This window comes from Carcharodon carcharias, chromosome 9 (genome assembly GCF_017639515.1).
Source record: "Carcharodon carcharias isolate sCarCar2 chromosome 9, sCarCar2.pri, whole genome shotgun sequence".
In the NCBI taxonomy this organism is placed as follows: Eukaryota; Metazoa; Chordata; class Chondrichthyes; order Lamniformes; family Lamnidae; genus Carcharodon; species Carcharodon carcharias.
This window is the reverse complement of record NC_054475.1, coordinates 49,938,358-49,955,880: the sequence shown is the minus strand read 5'-3', so window position 1 is coordinate 49,955,880 and position 17,523 is coordinate 49,938,358. Positions and strand designations below refer to the sequence as shown.

The following is a 17,523-nucleotide window of genomic DNA, read 5'->3' as shown; positions in this document are numbered from 1 at the left end:
GTGTACAATTGAAGGAAGAGAAATGTGCTTTCCAAGCGACTGAAGTCACTTATCTGGCTCTTCGAGTGGATGCCCAGGGGTTGCATCCAGAAGAGGAGAAAGTCAAGGCAATCAAAGAGGCACCATCTTCTACCAGTGTTACTGAACTCAAGTCTTTTTTGGGCATGATAAATTATTACGGTTGCTTCTTGCCAAACCTGTCAATATTGTTAGCACCTTTACACTTACTTTTGTAAAAGAACGAAAGATGGTCATGGAAGGTGCAATAAGAAGAAGCCTTCATAAAAGTCAAGAAGCTATTACATTCCTCATGTCTACTAGCAACAAATGACCCATTAAAAATATAATTAAGCTGTGATGCATCTCCCTACGGGGTGGGAGCTGTGTTGTCACACAGGATGGAAGATGGTTCCAAAAGGCCAATAGGCTATGTCTCTAGAACTCTCTTTGCAGCTGAGAAAGGTTATTCACAACTTGAAAAGGAAGGTTTATCCATAATATCTGGAGTGAAGAAATTCCATCAATATTTGCAAGTTGGACATTTCAGATCACAAGCCAGTAATGGGTTTATTTAGTGTAGATAAAGCAATTGCACCAATAGCCTTTGAATTTGTCAGCACATGAGTACACCTTTATGCACCATCCTGATGTGCATATAGTAATTGCAGATGGCCTGAGTCGTCTTCCTTTGCCAGATAGCATTATTCATGCTCCACAACAAGTTGTATTTGTGGTGAATTTCCTGGACTACCCGCTGGTCTGTGCTAGTTCAGTTCAGTTTCTGATCAATGATAAACTCCAGGATGTTGATAGTTGGGGATTCAGTGATGGCAATGACATTGACTGTCAAGGGGAGATGGCTAGATTCTCTCTTGCTGGAGAGTTATTTCCTGTGTATTTGCATGGTGTAAATGTTACTTGCTACTTATCAGTCCAAGCCTGAATGTTGTCCCAGTCTTGGTGGATATGGACACAGACTGCTTCAGTATCTGAGGAGCCGCGCATGGTGCTGAATATTGCACAGCCATCAGTAAACATCCCCAATTCTGACCTTATGATGAAGGAAAGTGCACTTATAAAGCAGCTAAAGATGGTTGGACCTGGGACACTACCCTGAGGAACTCCTGCAGTGATGTCCTGGAGCTGAGATGACTGACATCTAACAACCACAACCAACTTCCTTTGTGCTAGATAAAACACCAACTAATGGAGAGTTTTCCCTCTGATTCCCATTGTCTCCAGTTTTTCTAAGGCTCCTTGATGCCACACTTGGCCAAATGCAGCCTTGATGCGGCCTTCAGTACAATTGCCAGAATTTTGTCAGGGCCCATAGCCTTTGCAGTATTCAATGCCTTCTGCTGTTCCTTGGTATCACGTAGAGTGAATCAAATTGGCTGAAGACTGGCATCTGTGCTGCTGGTGACTTCAGGAGGAGGCCAAGAGGGATCATACACTTGTTACTCCTGGATGGAGATGGTTGCAAATGCTTCAACCTTCTCTTTTGCACTGATGTACTGGGGGTCCCCTATCATTGAGGATAGAGATATATGTGGAATCTCGTCTTTCAGTGAACTGTTTAATTATCCTGAATGTGGTAGGACTGCAGAGTTTAGGCCTGGACTGTTGATTGCGGGATCGCTTAGCTCTATCCATTGCATACAGTTTTTGCAGTTTGGCATGCAAGTAGTCCTGTGTTGTAGCTTCACCAGGTTGATGCCTCATTTTTAGGTGTGTCTGGTGCTGCACCTGGCAAGATGTCCTACACTCTTCATTGAACCAGGGTTGATCCCCCTGCTTGATGGCAATGGTAGATTATTAAGAACATGGTCAAGTAGGTTTTTCTCTCTGTTGCTTCCCTCATCACCTGCCATAGATCCAATTTAGCAGCATCGTCTTTTAGGACTCGACCAGTTCGGTCAGTAGCGGTGCTACTCAGCCAATCTTGGTGATGGGCATTGAAGTCCTCCACCCAGAGTATATTCTGTGTCCTTGCCACCCTCATTGCTTCACCCAAGAGGTGTCCACTATGGAAGAGCAATGATTAATCAGCTGAGGGCGGATGGTATGTGGCAATCAGCCAGAGGTTTCCTTGCCCATGTTTGACCTGATATCATGAGACTTAATGGGCTCCAGAGTCAATTATGAGTATTCCCAGGGTAATTCCCTCCTGAATGTATATCACTGTGTCACCCCAATGGTGGATTTGTCCTGCTAATGAGACAGGATATACCCAGGGTTTGTGCTGATACTGTCTCTTGGCTGCTCGTTGACTAGTCTGTGAGACAGCTCTCCTAATTTTTACACAAGTCCCGAGATATTAGTCAGGAGATCCTCAGTGCTTTATCAATGACTTTCCTTCCATCATAAGTGGGTTATTTGCAGATGATTGCACCATGTTCAATTTCACCCTTTACTCCACAGATAATGAAGCAGTCTGTATCCATATGCAGCTAGGCCTGGACATTTTTCAGTCCTCTGCTGATAGGTGACAAGTAACATTCGTGCCACACAAATGCCAAGCAATGACCATCTCCATCCAACAAGAGAGAAACTAGCAATTTCTCCTTGACATTCAATGCCATTAACATCACTGAATTTCCTGCCATCAATATCCATGGGGTTATCATTAATGAGAAACTTAACTGGACCAGCCACATGAATACTGTGGCTACAAGATCAGGTCAAAGGCTAGATATTCTGCATAGAGTGACTCACCTCCTGAATCCCCAAAGCCTGTCCACCATTTACAAGGTGCAGTTAGTCAGGAGTGTGATGCAATACTCTCCACCTGCCTGAATGAGTACAGCTCCAACAAAATTCAAGAAGTTTAATAACATCCAGAACAAAGCAGCCTGCTTGATCAGGACCCATCCATCACCTTAAACTCTCTCCACCGCATTGGCAAACAGTGGCAACAGTGTGTACCATCTACAAGATGCACTGCAGCAACTCACCAAGCCTCCTTTGACAGCACCTTCCAAACCTGTAATCTCTACCACCTAGGAGGACAAGGACAGCAGATGCATGGGAACACCTGCAAGTTCATCGGCCCCCAAGTCATACATTGTCCTGACATGGAACTATATCGTCGTTCCTTCACAATCACTGTGACAAAATCCTGGAACTTCCTCCCTAACAGCCCTTTATGTATTCCTATACCAGATGGACTGCAGCGATTCAAGAAGGTGGCTCGCCACCACTTTCTCAAGGGCAATTAAGGAGGGATGGACGATAAATGATGGTCTAAGAAGTGATGCTTATGTCCCATGAATGAATAAAAAGAACTTTGGTTTGGTCAACAGTGGGTGTTGGTTACTTCTGAGGAATGATTTTTGTTCAGCTATTGTCAAAGCCCCAATTTGTGAAGTGTGTAATTCAAATTTACTGAGCAATTGAATGAAAGCAGAGCTTGACCTCAATGCTTCACCAACCATAAGAGTTTTGCAAACATTTATTCATCTTCCTCAAACAAACTAGCCTATCATTCTATTTGCGTGTAAGTATGCATATCCATGTCTTACCACCCTTTAGGACATAATTGTGTTGCCCAGATGTCAAACAACACCACCCAGGAGAGGGAGAGAGAAAACCAGGTGTAAAAAAGTTAGAAGACAAGAAGGAATCAAGGTGCCAATCTACTATGATCTAATTGAATGGAAGGGCAGGTTTGAAAGGCTGAACGACCTACTACTGTTCCTCAGCAGGTCTGGCAGCATTGGCAGAGAAGAAAAGAGTTGACGTTTTGAGTCCTCATGACCCTTCAACAATTGCAGCATCGGCGGAGAAGAAAAGAGCTGACGTTTCGAGTCCTCATGACCCTTCAACAGTTCTGTTGAAGGGTCATGAGGATTCGAAACGTCAACTCTTTTCTTCTCCACCAATGCTGCCAGACCTGCTGAGTTTTTCCAGGTAATTCTGTTTTTGTTTTGGATTTCCAGCATCCGCAGTTTTTCGTTTTTATTTTACTACTGTTCCTGTTGTTCCGACATCAGAATCCAGTCCCACTCTTCAATCAACCATTTTATTTTCCCTGTATCCAAAAAATCCACAATAATAATCTTTGTACAGAAGGATGGAGAATTCTAGTAGACTTCATTGGGTTTTTAGAATAAATTAAAAATCTGATGGTGTTTGCTTCAGCTGCCAGTCCGAGATAGGCAGCACATTTTGTCATGTTCCTTTTAAATGTAAATAACTTGCTATAAGAGGGTCATGAGACGGCAGTGTGCAAAAAACTTCAAAGCCCTGTGTGATGGTAGTGGTGAATGTGGCTGATGATCTATTGTGTGTGTTCTCTGTAGGCTTGTCTGCAGAGTGTCTCCTCTTTACAATTCAGCATGCGCCTGGTCTAGTGTTGACATTATCTTATTGTCCTTCAAACTCTTTAGAAGAATTAGCCTTTTTCTGTATTTTTTGAACATTTTTAATTAATACCTCTGCTGTGCTATACAAAAACCCAAATGTTTCATAAGCAATAGAGTTGCTTGAACAGAAAAGTTGATTCATATCAGTAATCTATTTGGATGACCATGAAAGAGTATCTAGGAGTTCATTTATACTACAGCTGTACTTCCAGTGCAAAGCATTTTTTACATCTTACTGAAGCTGTGATTATAATATATATCCTGGGGTAGATTATGGTATCCATTACGCCTATTTTGCTGTACAGGCATTAGTCCCAGTGCCTAATTTTTGGGGCCCATTTTTTAGACTGACAGCCTGGAATAGATGTTATGCTTAAATATGTAAACTTGAAGACTAATTCCTGTCAGAGAACCCTTTTGAGAAATTGGGTGTCACATGAGAGGGCAGGCATCAGGCAGGCCCAGCTCACTCATGGGTTCTTCAATGGCGCCAACAAAAGGTAAATTTTTGGTCTGCTATTTTTCACCTGTAGCCTGTTCGAGCATCTCTCCTGCAACCTCCTGAGGGCCACTGCTGATGAGGCAGGCAGCCCGAAATTTGTTCCTCCCATGAGGCGAGCGCACTCTGAGTTTCGAGATAAGACCCAAGGCTGAAGTTCTATCCATCCTTTTGGTCTCTTTTTGCCTTCTGCCATGGGAATGCTTTCCCTCAGGAATGCTGAGATTGGAAATGATAGTAGGCCCTATAATAATCCCTACCCTGCCTGGATACCTGGTCAGACCAAAGCTGACAGCAGAATGAAGTGCAGTGAATTTCCTTGGCAGGGGCAGTCTCTTCAGTGATTTTCCCTCACACTCAGTTTGCTTTTCACACCTGAAGCACATTCCAAGATTAACATTAGCGTGAACTGATTTTGGTTTTGCACCAGAGCCAAACACTTAGCATCTGAATGCATTGTAACAAAATACAATTTTTGGGAAGAAACAGCACAAAAACAACTAGGCAAAAGCTAGTTTTTAACTTATACTGGTGCAGTGCTTAGATCTGAGGACAGAACTGACATTACCTTGTTTTGGAGGATGTCGTTGAAAAAGTGAGTTTATTAGCAATGATTAATAAAGATTGATTTTCCAACACTGCTCAAATAAACACTTGCTTTAATTTTCTTGGAATGGGGGGAGAAAAATCACAACTACATACTGTCAAACTATTTGGCAATTTATTCTCCTAGTGTTAATTTGGTTATTCCAGTTAAATCCAACTGTAATATTAGCATGGAAAAATTAAAATGTATTACATTTAAAATTAAAAATGGGGAGAGAATAGTTATTCTCTTTATACACCTCCTTTCTCTCTCTCTCTCTCTATCCTTCTTTAATGTTCTTTCTCTACATCATGAATATGGTGTTGCTGTGAATTGCAGGTTATGCTGTTTTATATAATTAAGGGTGTTAGCAGCAAAGTGTGATGATTAATGTGTTATAGGAAAGGCATGCTTCCAATATAAGGGAGAAAACAACAATTTATGCTGTATGTGAAGAGAGTGCTGATTGGTTGGCATGTGGTGTTACCATGGAGAATGCACCACTGATGGCAGTTAGCTGTCAGTCACAAAGCATTGTTTGAAATTGAAGCCAGTCAACTGATTGGTCAAGGCATTGCCCTGAGGAATGAGTCAAGCATGACTATATCAATAAAATGCACGCTGTTCTTAATGACAGGTCCAAATTTGTATCCATTGGTCCTGCTGTTCAACATGACCAGGCAGCCTTGCTTGAAAGTAAGCTTAAAAAAAATGCTTGCTGGACTTCTGTAAGGGAGATGAGTTACTGCGTGATATATATGGCAGGGTTCGCCCTCACGGTTCGCTATGGCTGTGCATGTATGAGCTGCCCAAGACACATAAAAGTGATGTTGTTTTAATCCCCATCTTATCCATGACCAGTTCTGACAACATGAATTGGCCAAATGGTTGGGCGAATTGTTACGACCGGTTTTGACCAAGTTTCCCACATACATGGAGAAGGACTCCACCACATTTGAGGCTGTACAGGATTTGCATATTGATAGCAATGCTGTATCCATGTGCTCATTTGACGTTGCTAGCCTATTCACCAATGTTCCACTTAAAGAAGCCATTGATATTTGCACTGCAGCACTATCATGGCGATCTACATATGCCAGCATTACATGAATCATTATTCACTGAGTTTAATGAATTCGGCAGCTCACACAGTTGAGTTCAGTTTTAATGACTCCATGTTTGCCCAAGTAGATGATGTTGCCATGGGACCCCCTCTAGGCCCAGCTCTCACAAATATCTTTGTTGGGTTCCATGAGAAACATATCTTTGGATGATACCCAACCTCCTACCGCTCGCATGTTTCCAGATGTGTGGATGATACGTTTGCTATATTTAAATTGCAACTGCATGTAACAATTTCCTTTTATGTCTTAATGGGCTCCATCCTGCGCTCAAATTCACCTATGTAATAGATCATCAAATGAACTCCCCTTCCTTGATGTATTAGTTGAGAAATCTGTCAGGGGTTCTCTAACACAGTCTACCGCAAGCCTACCCTCACTGATCAATTTTTGCGTTGGGATTCTTACAGTTCCACATGTCATAAGATTGGTCTTATCGCAGCCTTGTAAATAGGGCCCAAGCCATTTGCTAACTATGCAAGTTGATGCTGAAATAGGGCGCAAATGCATCCAGCATGATAATGGTTACCCTGATCAGATCATTTCATGCTGTATATCACGCAAACTAACGAATGGGCCTAAGGCCACTTTCGGCCCTGAAAAGTGCCCAATCTACCTCAGATTACCCTGCAAGGGCAAGGTATCTCAAAAATTTGAGTAACAGGTGAAGCTAGCTGTTTCACACTGCTACTATGCAAGAGCAATACGGGTGGCATTCGCCACTAACAGATGCTGCCCTCAAGCCAAAAAGGCATCCTGCCTATCACACAAATGAGTAATGTGGTATATGAATTTCAGTGCCAGTGTGATGCTGGGTATGTAGGCCTTACTTCCCAAAGACTGGTGGATCATGTCAAACAGCATGTCCCAGCTGTTGTTCGTAATGGGCAGGGTACAGACCGTATCCAACCAACCTGTGCTTGTAAAACTCAAAACAATGTCTAACATTAGATGCAATTCCACAATTGGACAAAATTTGCTAAATAATTCTCAATGTGCTAAGAATTATGCTGACAATCAATTTAAGATTATCAGTCAGGCTCGTAATATGGTGCATTTGTGTGTACTGGATGCTGCATACGTTAATACACAGGGCCCTGTTCTTTTCAGACAGAAAGAACATATACATACATTGCCTGGAAAAACTCAGCAGGTCTGGCAGCATCGGCGGAGAAGAAAAGAGTTGACGTTTCGAGTCCTCATGACCCTTCGACAGAACTTGAGTTCGAGTCCAAGAAAGAGTTGAAATATAAGCTGGTTTAAGGTGTGTGTGTGGGGGGCAGAGAGATAGAGAGAGAGAGAGAGGTGGGGGGGGGTGTGGTTGTAGGGACAAACAAGCAGTGATAGAAGCAGATCATCAAAAGATGTCAACGACAATAGTACAATAGAACACATAGGTGTTAAAGTTAAAGTTGGTGATATTATCTAAATGAATGTGCTAATTAAGAATGGATGGTAGGGCACTCAAGGTATAGCTCTAGCGGGTTTTTTTTTAAATTTTTTTTATATAATGGAAATAGGTGGGAAAAGGAAAATCTTTATAATTTATTGGAAAAAAAAGGAAGGGGGAAACAGAAAGGGGGTGGGGATGGGGGAGGGAGCTCACTACCTAAAGTTGTTGAATTCAGTATTCAGTCCGGAAGGCTGTAAAGTCCCTAGTCGGAAGATGGGGTGTTGTTCCTCCAGTTTGTGTTGGGCTTCACTGGAACAGTGAACAGCCGATGCTGCCAGACCTGCTGAGTTTTTCCAGGTAATTCTGTTTTTGTTTTGGATTTCCAGCATCCGCAGTTTTTTTGTTTTTATTTTTATCATATATATATATATATTACATACATTGCGCCTGTTTCAGCTAAACAAAATAAGTGACAGCCATTCGCTGACTCATTCCTCAGGGCAATGCCTTGACCAATCAGGGTCAAGTTGCCTGGTTTTAATTTCAAACAATACTTGGCTGTTAACTGTCAGTCACCATCAGTGGTGAATTCTCCATGGCAATGCCACTTGCCATCCAATCGTCATTCTCTTCACTTAGAGTATAGATTGTTTTGTCCCTTATATTGGTATTCTTGCAAAAGTCCTGATGCGCGCAAGATGAAAAGCTTAGACATGTCTCATTTTTGAGCAATACTCAAGTTCTGTACTACCAAATGACTAATTATAAATAAATAAAAATGTTGCATGTTTGACCACAATAATCATTGGAAAAATCTCACCATGCCACATATCAAACTAATTTATATACATATATAATATACATGTCAAATGCATCAGGCTTTATTGTTTGTTATTTCATTTCTTGTTTAATCAATGTAGTGTGTATTGAGTGGTATTTGGTGCAATGGTGCTGAAAATAGCAATCATGCACCTTACAGACTTTGTGTAATAGTGTGATATAGTTTACAGTGAATCATTTATCTATATGGCATCTCTCCCAAATGTTTTATTCATTGACTTCAGCTATCACCCAAAGTCAAAACTACCCCCAATAAGCTTAAAAAAAATCATTAAAATAAACTGGGATTCCCAGAGCGATGGCCTAACAGCAGTGTAGGTACTATGTGCCTCTGGCCACAGGTTGACTTCCACGCTAATCTATTGTCAGAGTGCTCAGAGGTTCACTGTCCTTAGTTGAGCCTGCTTCTTGATGAGGCAGAAGCAGCTGGTCATCTTGCTTTTGGAATGAACCATATTCAGAAACCCTGGTTAAATCCCCTGTAACAGAGAGAAAGGTCTGATGTATAAATAAAGAGAATGGTGAACAAAATATAAGTAAAACAAGGCAAATTGTGATGAGTCCCAATCCAGACTCCTTCAGTTGGCCAGTTACATCTCTCTTTCTGTTTTTTACATGTGTTGCCAACTGTACATACAATCCACGCTGAGCAGTCACTGTGTAAAAGATGGGATGAATGTCTTATGTACATGGCGAACTAGATGAAGCAATGTAACCAGTAAAACAGGCAAGACTTAAGAATTGGACAAATGATAGAGCAACAGGTGTTTATTGGCTCAGAGAGGTAAAACAGTGTAACAATGGTGTGCAGTTCTCCTGTTATGCCAGGAGCCGGTACTAGGGTCAGTTTTCACGGGAGGTGTACTATCATTTACTTAAGCTTTGACAAGTGAAAACAAGATAAAACTGAGATTTTATCTAACTTTATATTGGAAACTTGATTTAATTATTGTTGTTGCTTCAGTGGAAAATTACAGCTAAAGCTGAAGTTCATTTTGTCACAGGGTGTTCATAGTATGGGAACATTTGCAGCTCATTAGCCTGGATTAGGATTAGGTTCAGGTTCATAGTTATAGAGTGCAAACTACTTCTTGAAAAATATTCTTCAGGCTCTTCTCATAGCCTTTTTTTTCTTTCTCTCCCTTTGTCCTTTGTCTATGTGTCATTCTCTTGTCACTCGCACCTCCTCCATTCTGTTTGCAGATATCTCGGTCAGCTTGCTTGCAGTGATACTTATTTTCTGTGGACTGGCCCTGGTGGCGGTCTTTCTGTTTGTGTTCTGGAAGCTGTGCTGGGTACCCTGGAAGAACAAGGTTCTCTCTAACACCTCCGTTCCTGGAGACACAGTCAACGTCACCAGCACTGACTGCGACAAGGAGATGACGGACAAACCCAAGGAATCCACGTCCATGAGCTTCCTCGAAGCAGCCATGAAGATCAGCCACACATCCCCAGATATCCCAGCAGAGGTTCAGATGTCGATGAGAGATCATATCCTGCGCCACACACGGATACAGAGACAGACAACGGAGCCAACCTCTTCCTCCAGGTCAGTGTCTCAACTTTGATTCCAGAGATATATTGTGCATGCATGTGCTGCCTCACTTGGATTTTGAAACAAAATGTTCCAGTTAACTTTAAACTGTTGCTTTTTTAAAAATTATTTCATGGGATGTGGGCATCATTGGCAAGATCTGTATTTTGGCCCTTGAATCCCAAGTGGTTTGCTAAGACCATTCCAGAGGGCAGGAAAGAGTCAACCACATTGTTGTGAATCTGGAGTCACATGTAGACCAAAGGTAAGGACAGCAGATTTCCTTCCCTAAAGGGCAGTTAGGAACCAGATGATTTTTTATAGCAACCAATGATAGTTTATGGTCACCCATTCCTGAGACTAGCTCTCAGTTCCAGATTTTTATTAATAGAACTTGAATTCTACCCTGATGGTTTCCTAATACATATCATTATAGGTGGGATTTGAATCTATGTCCCCAGAGCACTAGCCTCGGCCCCTGGATTATAAGTCTAGTGACATACCCACTACACCATCATCTCCCCTGAGTAGTGGTGTGGTAAAGAGGTGAGTAATGTCCAGGGCAAGTGCTCATTATCCTCTCTTGGTGTGCAGAAATTCTAGACTGGTCAAGTGGAGTTGAAGTCAATCATTGGAGTTGGTCTGTATTCCTCAACATTGGTGATATGACAAAACAGTTTGGCTGAGGGGGGTAGCTGACAGAGTATCTATAGTTCAGACAATGTTCTTTATTTAAATTGTCACAGAGTATTTAACATTATTTTTTCCTAATAAGGGAAAGGGATAAATACTTTGAATAAAGTGTACTCTCCTTAATTTCCTTTTTTAAAATATTACGTTTGGGTATTTAATGTGGGGAGAGGGATTAATAAGTTCTGAGGGTATAAGGAACTCAGTGGGAGATTTAAAAATGACCCCGTAGTAAATTAGAAGCAATGTTTTATATAGATGTGTATAATGTGACAAATATCACACAAGCTTGTTGAAAATGGAAGAAATAGGTGTATGTTCAAAATCAACCCTCACACAATTTATCTTTATCCCCTCCCATGCAATTGCAGAAGGTGCAACAACTGCCCCTTTACCTCCCCCTTCCCCACCGTCCAAGGGCCCAAACGCTCCTTTCAGGTGAAGCGGCACTTCACTTGCACCTCCTTCAATTTGGTCTACTGCATTTGCTGCTCCCAATGCAGTCTCCTCTACATTGGAAAGGCCAAACGCAGACTGGGTGACTGCTTTGCTGAACACCTTCAGTCTATCCACAAGCATGACCCAGACCTTCCTGTCGTTTGCCATTTCAACACACCATCCTGTTCTCATGCCCACATGTCTGACCTTGGCCTGCTGCAATGTTCCAGTGAAGCCCAACGAAAACTGGAGGAACAGCACCTCATCTTCCAATTAAGTACTTTACAGCCTTCCAGACTTAACATTGAGTTCAACAACTTCAGACCATGAACTCTCTCCTTTATCCTCATCCCTTTTTTACCCCCTTTTTTCAATTCATTTTTATTTATTTTTTTATCCACGTATTTTTATTTATTTTAATTTTAATTAATTTATTCATTGTTTTATCCCAATTTATTCATTGTTTTATCCCCACCTTTTATCTTGTTTTCAATCCCACCCCCCCCACCATCTCCTCCCACCCACCCCACCCCCACTAGGGCCATCTGTCACTCGTTCATGTAATTCTTTCCAGAGTGCTTACCCTAGTCCAGCTATTATCACATTCTGCTTTCTTACCTTAATGCCACTATCAGCACCTCCTTTAGCCCTTACCACTACCATTAACACCCCCTCTGTCCTTTTGTTCATGATGTCTTTGTCAATCTCTCCTTTTTCCCCACCTATCGCTGGCCTTCTATCCAGCTTCACCTGTTCCACCCCCCCCACCCTTAAACAGTATAAATTTCATCACATTTTTACTTCTCTTTAGCCCTGAAGAAGAGTCATCTGGACTCAAACCGTTAACTCTGTTTTTCTCTCCACAGATGCTGTCAGACCTGCTGAGTTTTTCCAGCATTTTCTGTTTTTGTTTCAGATTTCCAGCATCCGCAGTATTTTGCTTTTACCCACACAGTTTATCTTTGCCCATATTAAGAGTGATGTATGTCCCAGGAAAGCGTTTTATTCACTGGCTTATGGGGCAGGCTGTTCTTACTTTCTCAAAGACACACAATGAAGGAAAAGACAAAAATACAGTAAAATCTTTATTATCTGGCATGTGCAGGAAATGGGTGCTGCCAGTTAATCAAAAATGCTGATTAATGGAGAGCTCCATTTACCAATGGAATACAATATGGAAGTCCTCGGGAAGTAAAGAACAGTATTCATTTTACTTCTAAATCTCCAACCACACATTAAAACATAAATTAAAGTATAATATGCTACAGTATACAGGCACAGGTTCCAGGTAGCTTTGTAATTGCTTCCGGTTGATAACTGATGATTCATATTAGGGGAACATCAGAAATTCCGTTTAGTAGAGAACTCCAGCCCAGATTGCCGGATAACACAAAGTTTACTGTGTAGTTAAGTTTGAATATTTCATAAGTGCTGTGGTTACCAGATTATTACTTCTGCAAGAATTGATCTTTTGTTGCACTCAAATCTTTAAGGACCAGTGTCCCTGTCTTTAACTTTTCATCATTGGAGATTTCTTGAGATTATTACCTGGAGTGGCCATTTTCTCCCCTCCTGCTACCTCATGTTCACTTCTTTTAAGAACTCAATACTATTCTAATTTCATAACAGGCCAGAACCTGTCTGCTTCAACAGTGCCATCTATGGGCACTATATAGAACAGGAACTAGTGCTTGATGTTTTGGACTTTGAATTCACAATCCTCAGTTTAAATCATCTTAATCTGGGATCAGGTAATTTGATAAATTCTTCTTCCAGTTCTCTAAATGAGCCACCAAAGGCCAAAATCAGCAAGTTTGTGGTTAACTAGAGTGAAAGGCTAGCGCTAGTTCTTTCAGTCTGAATTCGCAACTCTCTTCAGTAACTTTGCCCAGTAACTTTCAAGTGACTTGGAGCTCATTGAGCTGAATCTCAACTTCTTGCCTGTGAGGATGTTACCTAAGGTGTAGAACTCCTCAGCAGGAACAGCAGCTTTAATTCTAGCCCAGCAGCCACAGTGACAGAGCAGGAACCCCAGCAGCAGCAGCTGACTTCTGAGACATAAGGGATACCCACTCAAGACATGGCTGCTGATCCAAGTGAGGAACCCTATCACAGAGGCACAAGAAAGCTACAACAAGAGCCATGTCATTACCAGGACAACATTAGAGCAAGTCATTGAAAAATTCACTGTCCTTGTCATAGCTTTGGGGGATGTGTTTTCTCAAATGTTCAAAGCTTTCGTAGATTTTACGGTGCTTATTCTTCAGCTCTGCATGTTTGAAATGTAGCAAATCTTCTATGACGTGGACATTGAATGGGCCAATCATGTCCTGAGTCTCCATGATGTTGGCCACTCTTTCACTCTTTCTCATGCAAGAGATGGACTCTTCTATTTTATGTGTAAGGGTGTGCAGTGCCACTGGAACTGCTGACAGAAGCACACACATTTCCTATTGCTGCGCCATAAGTTCTCTTTTCATTGGTGACCCCCAAGGCTCAGCATCTATGTCCAGCTGAGCCAGAGCTTGGAATATCCTGCCCCTCTGACAGAGACTCTCCACTGCTGTCCCTGTCTACAGCATCTACTCCAGCTCACATCTGATGTTCTCCTCACCATGTGAAACCCTATCTCTCTGAGATGCTGAACTGTCAAGGTATGTGTACTTGCACTAGTGGAGGATGCACAGGAGTCATGTGACGGTGCATCCTCAGAATGTTGGATCTCCTCTGAGATCTCCTCAGGCTCCTCCTCCATCAGAACCCAGAAAGAACTTGTGGGCAGTGAAAGACCTGAGTTAGTGCTTGAAAGGAGGTGAAATAGGATTCTAAGTTAGCATAGTGGAGATCTTGATATTTCATGTCTTGGTGACTTCAATTCACTGTGAGTAATAGTTAAGCACCAAGTGGCAATGCTTCATCTAATGCTGGATCCAAGTCTCTCGGTCATCTCAGTATCTTGATTGACATCAACCAGTACTTGGCTTCCTCCTCCATCATGGTTAGGGTCGCCTTGGCTGCAGATCTACCCCTGGTGCTCTGCCTCTGTCTGGAGTTATGGACTCTCTTGTCCTGTAAGGAGAAAAGACAGAGAGATATCACTTCCTATTGCCACTTACACATAAATAAGGACCACTTGAGTGGAGTAGCAGAGGGCACCCATGAGCCTAATATCCAGTGAGGAAGAAAGCAGGTAAAGAGAGAATGAAGTAGATTTTAACTATTGTGCAGCCATCTAGAGGCCTGGTCTATTTCAAGGTTCAGGCCCCAATAACACCAAAGAGCAGGCATCGTGCTACAGCTCACCAGTGCTGGCTCTGCGCAGTGTCAAATGGCCCAGAGCACAAAAGGAGGGTAGGCTGTGAGGGTCGATAATTGAAGAGGAAGGGGGGACAAGGGGACAGCAGCCCAAATTAGCTGCTCCTCATGGCCTGACAAAAATGATTTTTGACTTGTCTTTTTGGATCCTCTTCGTCTTATCAACTAGTTCAAATTGATAGAGCATGCATTTCTCACACTCTTCCCAATTGTCACTTAAAATTGCTTTGGGGTCCTATGTACATCGCTTGCTTGCAGCTATAAAGTTCCAGGTGAGTGCTTGGGCTGACAAGTGGAAGGTTCTAGTAAATATGGCAGAACGCAGGCGCAGGCAGGTTCACCACAAAAACTGCAACTCTGCTATCAGCACATTGGTGCCAGGGAAGTGGAGTTAAAACTGGCTCTAAAACAATGATGGAAGAGAAACAATTCCAGTGCATACATTATTTTTGAAATGACTACTCTTGAATTCAGCCGCCTCCAACAAAAAAAACCTTGTACAACATGGCACAAGGTGCAGAGTAGAGACAAAACCTGTAAAACAGCCTTGGCATTTGAATGATCTGTAACGAGTTTAAATTGTGGTAATAGGTCATTTGTACTTCCCTCCCCTCATGCCCTGGCACCAGTGTATCTCATCATGGCCTACTTCTGCCTTTTTATGATTCATTGCTCAATTTTAAAAGGATGGGAGACAGTCAAATTAATACATCAAACGCTAATCGCTGCAATCTGATGCGAAAAATAGATCTTCGCCACACATCCATTCTGTGCTCTGAGAGAAAAAACACAGACCAAAAAGATTTGCTCTGGCTTTTTAGAAATTCAGGTGCAAAACCTTCAGACTGAGTTGTCAGTGCAATACTTGACACAAGCACAAATCAGATTCTCTGCTGGAAGACCTCATTGAGATGCCCAACTAAAATGTTTGTTATTTGGGCATTCGTTTCTTCCCCTGCTACTCATCATTTTTTAAAACGTTTTACAATTTTTACAGCTGGAAGGAAGATGCATTCAATTGATGACACTTATTTTAATTAAGACAATCATGCATTCTAATTCCTGTTGCTTCCCTGCAGTGCACATCATCCCTCATGGGCAGATGTGGTTTGAGCTGCAATTTAAAGGATGTTTCAGCAGGGCAGACGTGATCTGCACTTGGTTTGCTCATTCCCAATAGTATCCCAAGATAATAGAAGTTGGGATTCAGCCTTGGAGACTCTGGGATGTTCCAAGATTGCCAGTGGTGCTAATCATTATCAAAGGATCTGAAGTATGGGGTGGATTGGTGATATTACACATTGGCAACTCATAGGATACCTGGTTCCTCGCACATCAAGCTCTTATTCTTGACTCTGCTACAGAATGAAAATTTAGAAACAAGTCTAGTTGCAACTTTAGTTGGGTAAGAGAGAAAGGAACTTGGCAGGTTGACCTCAATCTAATGAATGGAATTGGGAGCATTTTTTCAATTTTTATTGGATAAGTATATGGAGTGATATGAATCAAAGGCTTTTGAGGTACAGATCAGCCATGAACTGACTTCGCAATCTTTGCCCAGAGAGCGGCTAGAATGTGGAACTCGCTACTACTTGATTGAGGCAAATGACATCACAACATGTAAAGGGAAACTAGATGAAGACATAAGGGGGAAAGAAAGAGAAGGATAGACTGATTATGTTAGATGAAGAGGGGTCGAGGTAGTGTGGAGCATAAACACCATCATGGAACAGTTGCCCCAATTGTTTCTGTGCTGCCAACTCCATGGGCTGGATTTTATAGGGTGCTGCGGACCCTACCCACCCACCACTGCATTCCCCCTACCACTCTCCCAGCTAAAAATTCAGAGGGGAGCCCACCCACTATCCCATAACAGCTGCCCCACAGCAGTTTAACTCTGGGAGCAATATTAATTGCTTTAACGTGAGACTTCCACCGTTTTCTTGGAAGGAGGTCCTGTTTTGGAGAGATGCCAGCCAGTCGGATAGTCAGCAACACTTGTGTCCCAGCAGCGCCAGCCAGGAATGGTGGCCATTGCTGGGACTACAGGCAGCCTCACCACGCCGAGGGTCTGGGGGGGTGGTGATGTGGCTGGGGGTCCAGGCTCAGGTTGGTGGGTGCAAGGTGAGGGATGATCTTTTGGAGAGTGGATGCCTATGATGGGTCCAGGGGACCAGCAGTGGAGGTTGCCCTACCCCCCTGCCATCCCCACCCCTCACCACCTCTTGTATGATACCAGCCTGCACAGCTAAAGCTGCTGGGTTTCCCACATGGTGTAGGCCTCCCCTGCCACAGGTAAAATACTGGCAGCATTGGGATTGCCATTAATTGATCACTTAAAGGCCTTAATAGACCCAAGGGTGGACAGGCCACCTGGTGCCTGACATAAAATTTCAGACGGTGCCCCACTTGTGCAATAGCGCACTTTAACCTAACATAATGTTCTATATTAACCTTTTCTATCCACTTAGGGCTTTGTATTTCTCTGTAACCCCACCTCTTTTCTGAGATTTTCTAACCCATCCTTATATCTAAGGTCCCTGGCACTAGGGTTCAGCCTTTCTCTGCAAGGTCTACATGTTTCAGTGTCCGTGAATCTGACTCTTCACACTGTAAACCTCTGTGGCTGTGTGATAGTGTGAATCAGATTTGAATTAAAAATTGGCTGTGGATATGCAATCACCTATTTCAATAAAATCTGCATCCAGTAGGTCCTCATTAGACTCCTCCTCACGCATTGCAC

General features: G+C 42.5%; 1 protein-coding gene across 1 annotated transcript in view; it reads left to right on the top strand.

The window, feature by feature from the left end:
- Nucleotides 1-17,523, top strand: part of LOC121282177 (synaptotagmin-6-like) — a 324,735-nt gene that overhangs the window by 137,203 nt on the left and 170,009 nt on the right. The window contains exon 2 of the mRNA XM_041195727.1: nucleotides 10,007-10,352. Within this exon, the coding sequence (XP_041051661.1) occupies nucleotides 10,007-10,352 (346 nt within the window). The remainder of the gene's footprint in view (nucleotides 1-10,006; nucleotides 10,353-17,523) is intronic.